The following is a 6,237-nucleotide window of genomic DNA, read 5'->3' on the forward strand; positions in this document are numbered from 1 at the left end:
CCATTCCCGCCGCCTCGCGTCGCTATGGGAACGGCAGCGGGCGCAAGGCACGCCGGGCTGAAATAAACTGCTGCGGGAAAACGCTACGAGAGCACCGCGTGCCGGCCAATGAGCGCTCGGGGTGCGGGTGGGGCGGCCAATGGCGGGCGGCGCGCGGGGGGCGGGCGGGGCCCGGGGCGCTCGGAGGAGCGGGCGGCGCGCGCGGGGCGGTTAAACGGCGGCGGAGCCAGCAGAGAGAGCCTTGCGCTCCCACCCGCACGGTGAGGGCGGCGGGGACTGGCGGGGAACGGGGCTGGAGTTCGCGGCCTGGGTTCGCGGCTTGGAATTCTCTTGCTCTTTGCCCACTGCAGGCAGCCATGAGTGACCGAAAGGCGGTGATCAAGAATGCGGACATGTCCGAGGAGATGCAGCAGGACGCGGTGGAGTGCGCTACGCAGGCCCTGGAGAAGTACAACATCGAGAAGGACATCGCAGCCCACATCAAGAAGGTGCGTGTTGGCTTGTGCCGGCCTCGTCTCCCTGCTTGTGAAAAATCAGTCGGGGGGATGCAGCCGGGCGAGTAGCTCGAGAGAAACGAGCCCTGGTGACACCAGATAGTCGTTGGGCTTCCTCTGTGGGCTGGTGCCCTGATGTTCCTTTTCCCCGCCCTTCACTTGGCGTTTTCCAGGTTCTTATGTTTTTCTCCTGCAGTAGAATTGTAGAATCATAGAGTAGTTTGGGTTGGAAGGGACCTTAAAGATCTAGTTCCAACTGCGCTGCCATGGGCAGCCCAAGGCTCCGTCCAGCTTGGCCTTAGCAGTACCTTCTCCTTCAGCCTTTTCTGCCACTGTCCCATTGTCCAGGGGAGCAGAGAGTGGCAGCTGCTTGCCCTTGTGACTCGTGAGCTCGTAGGGAATACAGGGGCTCTATTGAGCTCTCCTATGGTTTTCTTCTGAGAGAAAACCTTTCTTACGTAGTCCTTGGTTTCAATTTCATTTAACTTAATCTTAAGGATCTGTTAACAGTTCTGTCCTGCTGGATCAGAAATTGCAGGGAAAAGTAGTTTTGTGCAAGTCTTCTGTAATCGCACCTCTTTTAGAGTAATGACGTAAACAGAATAGAAAGGAAAAAAAAACCCAACAAACCGTGGTGGCGCTGATTATCTGCTGTTTGCCACATCTGTGTCGTTATTAATGTAGGATTAACAATATTGAACATGGGAAAGATCGAGTTATATTTCCTGCTTCGTTAACTTGGGAGAATGGAGAAATTGGAGCATCAGTGGAAGCTAAACTGGTTTGAGTGTAAGAGACGTTAAAGAAGTAGATCAACTAAGCAGAGCTGTTGTTTCCACTATAAAAATACTGATTTGTTATGCCCACAATACAGAAAGAAGGTGGGCACGTTTTGCCACAATACAAAAATGCATTTTTGTCCCCAGATGCAGGAAATATGTGACAGTAGAAACGGGAGAATTTGGTCTAGTATTTTTTTCAGCTATTTTTTGTAGCAACTACTAGAAATTAATAGAGGATTTGTTTGAAACGTATAGAATGTGAAGTGTTAGGTTTGTTGATGGTACTGGTGTTACAGAGCGTGTGGCAGAGGATTTTCCACCAAGTCCATTTAGCACCCGTGGTGCAGATGAAATCTTCATTATGGCTTAATCTCTGGGGGTGTGAAACCAGTGGTGAAACTCCTATTGAGGGCTGTAGTCTCGGATGGTGGTATGACTTGTGGGAGGAGATAGACTACTTTCCGTGAACAAAGGTAATCTTCTAAACTCGCTACTGCTCAGATAAGAAGCACTGTGGCTTCTCTTTTTGTGGATTTTTTTTTCTTTTGTGTGGCTAAGCAGCAGGTGAACAATAAGATGCAAATAAGATAATCCTGGTACTTAAGAGCATCTGCTCTTCCTCTTATTACCTTGCTTAAAAGTGAATACCTGTTTAGAAGAGTTCTTAATTTCTAGTGACCTGTTTTGCAGGAGTTTGACAAGAAATACAATCCCACTTGGCACTGCATCGTGGGGAGGAACTTTGGCAGCTACGTGACTCATGAGACCAAGCACTTTATCTATTTCTACCTCGGCCAAGTCGCTATTCTTCTCTTCAAGTCTGGTTAGAATCATGGACTGTTACTGAACTTGCGTCTGGTTACAGGACTGAGTGCTGACTCCTGACTCGTTACTGCAGCCTTCCTGAGGACACAGACCTTGATCTCCAAGGGCGATGGCAGGGATTATGCTGTAGTAATCATGTTACATTGTGGATATAAAAGGAAAAATACCAAAAAAAAGTCTTCCTTGTATTTATTTTATTTTTCAGAAGGCTGCTTCTTTCCTAATAGAACTGTTGGAACATTTTTGCCTTTGAGAGGTTTATAGCCATCTGCGTTAGTGCCTGGTTACTGCTTGTGCTGTGTAAGTACTGTCTGTGTTTGGTTCTTTCTGTGCCAAACCTCTCCCATTCTCTTGGTTTGGGACGTTTCCCTCTCGCGTTGCGGGATGTGCTGCCTGCAGCTGGAGCTTTCCTGTTGCTGCTACTCTCGGGAGCCGCTTTGGCAAATAAAAGAATGCACTGTGCTGCCAGACTGGGCTGGGATCTGGACCATGCGGTTGGGGATCAGGGCCTGGGCGAGGCCACCGGCACCAGGAGTGTGGAGAGGGCGGTTGGGCAGTGTCCGTGTCCCAGGGGACTCCAGCTCCCGGCGCGCTCTGCGGCAGGTGAAGAACGGCTCCATTTGGGACACTGCCACTGCTGGGAGTGACTGGTTGCCATTACCGGGCCGTGCTCGCCTGCCGTGTCATTGGTGCCGCAGTGCTTGGCCTGTGCAGCCTCCACCCCTGGCAGGAGCCGCCAAGGTGTGCCCCCAGCAGTGAATGGCAGCAGCTGCAATCCACCCGGGCCAGTGCTGCTGTAGGGCTGTGAGCCTGACGGTGGCAAAGGCTGGCTGGGGAGGGCTAGGAGGGCTGCAGCAGTGGGTGCTGGGGTTTGGGAGGGCGGTGGCAGGGCTGTGTTGCTCTGAGCTGGAGTGCCTGGAGAGCTGGAGCTTGATGTGGGCGGGCTGTGAGCCCCAGCTCCACCAGCTTTGAGTGCGGCTGGGCCTGTGCCTCTGGCATAGCTGGCAAAGCACTGCCCAGGCACGACAGTTGGCACGGTGTTGGGGAACAGAGATCCTGGACGATTGCTGCATCTGCAGCTTTGAGTTCTTATTATTGTTTGTCCATGAGTGGTCAAATGGCTGTGGTAAAGGACATGGATGTGTCCAGAGAGATGCAGCAAGATGCTGTGGACTGCTGTTTTGGCTATAGAGAAATCTAATGCTGAAATAGAAATTGCAGCCCTTATGAAAAGGGTAAATGATTGCTTGTAACATCCCCTTGTTGAACACTGTCCACACCAGAACCCAACCAAGGTGGGTGTCGCAACACTTCGGAAAAGCAAATTTTGTGAACACAAGATACATTTGACTTTTCCCATGGGCTGGTATCCTTGTGCTCCTTGTCCCACCTCTTAAATGTACCTTTCCTAGTTTGTTTTGGAACACCTTCAATTTTTAATTATTTTTTCACCATCTCATTGTCCAGCAGACTAGAATGGTGCCTGCTGGCCTTTCTCAGTGTGCTGGTCAGCTGGTAGAACATACAGACCTTTTGAAGTCTGCCTGAATTTTCCTTTCAGCCTTTTTTTTTTATTGAGTCCTTGACTGAAATTGTGTTCAAATTAGCTCTAAGGTCCTGTGCATAGTTCTATAATAGCTGTGCAGGGCTGGCTGGTTGAGAATTTGCAGGGGAAATTAATTTTTCTGCACATCTTCTGTATTTGTTTCTTTTTGTGCTGAACCATACCGCAATCCTGTGTCTTGGAGCACTGTTTGTCTGGTGTGCACAGAATACCTGTTTTTCTATGTGCATGAAGAGAACAGATGCACTCGAGATTTGGTTCTGATAACTTTATACTCTTGAGATGGCAAAGCAGAAAGAAATCTAAGGATGTCGGTGGAGGTTGAATGTTAGATGGATCTGCCTGGAAGACCTATTTGAGAAGTTATTCAACTATACATTACAGTTGCCTCTGTTGGGGAGGTCTCCTTTCCTGTCCCCCTGACAGATGTAAAAGGAGGCTTATTTTTATGTCCTGCAAGACCGACATTCTATGTTACTGGAGAACAGGGGATTAGAGCTCATCAAATTTTCTTTGAGGCACCTCACTGGAACCTGGGGAGTTGTGGTGAGGAGATAACTTATCCAGGGTCATAATAACTGATCAGAGATACTCACATGCTCTCACGGAGATTTTCCTCATTTGAGAACTCTGAGATGCGACAGTAGGTAAATAACTGACTGGAATGTTCTGCTTTTAGCAGAGCTGTGCAGTTTGGCATTTGAATCGTGCAGTAGTTTGCCAAGTGTGATAGCACAACAGTGCGTGACCTGATGCTTCAGCGGTGTAGTTTGAGAACATAGGGTGACTTGGGGAACTGCAGTCCCTGGGGCTTATTCCCACTCAGCTGGGAAGAGCTGTGGGATTTCTTTTTGTGCTGAAGCAGCAGGTGAGGTGTAAGAAGTAACACGGTCCTTATGCTCGAAAGCACATGCTGCTGTTTAATCGCCTTTTCAAAGTGATACTTGTTAACAAGAGGGACACAATGACAAAAAATCTGTAGTCAACTTTTGGGTGAGAAAGTTGCTGACACTGAGTTTGGAGCGATCTCTTCTGCAGGAGTCTGAGAAGGAACACAGTCCTGCTTGGCACTGTGTCTGTTGTGACACCAAGCACTTCATCTTCCTCATGGCTGGAGCAAATATTCTGCTGTTTAAAGCTGGTGAGAGCTGTGGGTCACTGTTCAGAGCTGCTTGTGCTTGCAGGGCTACATGCAAAGGCAGCGCTTTGTACCTCCAGCCCTCCTAAGGAGGCGGTGCTTGGTCTGCAGGGCTAACGCCAGGGTTTTTTTCTGGAGTGGGTGGTGGTTTTGTTGTGTCTTAGTGAAAAACAAAGCAGAAAAAGGCCATGTGTTTCTTTTTTTTTCCAAAGCTGGCCCCTTCAATAATAAAAATATTCTGTGTATTCAGTCTGTAAGAGTTTTATGGCTGTTTTCTGACTTTCCTTAATGTTACTTGTGCTCCTCCCCAATCCCCTGTGAACAGCCACTTGTCAAAGAAATCTCTCAAATCCAGACTATCAGAGTGCTGAGCTAAACGCAGGAGCAAGTTGGTTACCCAGAGCAGTGCAGAGGAGCCCTGGGGTTTGACAGGCCCGTGCTCCCTTGAAGACAACTGAGTGACAGCAAGCCCTTGGTTGCCCAGGGGCCAGTTAGGGCTGCGCTGCTACATGTGCAGAGCCTGGAACACAAGCTCCATGTCCTCCTTGTGTTTTCCATAACCACCGTCCCTATCAAGAGCAGATTCATTATCGAGAAGAAGCCTGGACACTGCTTCCTGGTGAACTGTGAAAGCTCTTTAGTCCAGTTGGAGGTAACAGGGAGCGCTCAGCCAGCCACTCGTCCTTCAGTAAATCCATTTCCAAAGAGCACTGGGGAGGCTTTCTTCCCATTCCCTTGTTGGTACCCTCTGTATCCCAGTGGTTTCAGGCCTGCCCTTGCTGTGGTGCTGGCCAGGGGTAGGGGGCAGCAGATGTGCTTCAGCTCTTTGAATGCTATTTAAAAGGTTAATTAAAATGCCTTTGGAATCTCTGTTGCCTCGTGGTCTGTTTTTTCCCTTTTGCTTTGAAGGAAAAGCTTAAAAGTATGCCTTCAATTAGGCTTTGTAGACTTGTTTTTGTTTCCCCAGGTGTTTGCCACAATTCCGTGGAAATGTGGGATTCTTTGTATCCTCTCGGGCCTCCCTGTTCCCAAGCACAACCCCTGGCTGTCACCTCGTGCCTGCTGAAGAACTGATCCTGTTTGGTTCCTGGTTTACCATGCTAAACCTCTCGCGTTCTCCTGGTTTGGTTCCTCACAGTGTGGAATCATAGAAGGGTTGGAGTCAGAAAAGACCTTAAAGCCCAGCCAGGGACACCTCCCACTGGATCAGGGTCTCCAAGCCCCATCCAGCCTGGTCTTGAACACCTCCAGGGATGGGGCAGCTATGGCTTCTCTGGGCAACCTGGGCCAGGGCCTTCCCCACCCTCACAGGAAAGCATTTCATCCTAAAATTTCATCTCAATCTCCCCTCTTTCAGCTTAAAACCATACCCCCTCCTCCCATCCCGGCACTCGCAGACCAAGATCCCTTCCCCAGCTTTCCTGGAGCCCTTTT

At 49.5% G+C, this 6,237-nt stretch overlaps 1 protein-coding gene across 1 annotated transcript; it reads left to right on the forward strand.

Moving 5' to 3' along the window:
• The first annotated feature begins 170 nt into the window (after positions 1-170).
• On the forward strand, positions 171-4,735 carry DYNLL1 (dynein light chain LC8-type 1). The gene is made up of 3 exons (XM_054082760.1): positions 171-260; positions 351-488; positions 1,967-4,735. The coding sequence occupies exons 2-3, from the start codon at positions 357-359 to the stop codon at positions 2,102-2,104; spliced, it is 270 nt and encodes an 89-aa protein (XP_053938735.1). The 5' UTR covers positions 171-260; positions 351-356; the 3' UTR covers positions 2,105-4,735.
• Positions 4,736-6,237: the final 1,502 nt, after the last annotated feature.

The sequence above is a fragment of the Cuculus canorus genome, chromosome 17 (assembly GCF_017976375.1).
Source record: "Cuculus canorus isolate bCucCan1 chromosome 17, bCucCan1.pri, whole genome shotgun sequence".
Lineage (NCBI taxonomy): Eukaryota > Metazoa > Chordata > Aves > Cuculiformes > Cuculidae > Cuculus > Cuculus canorus.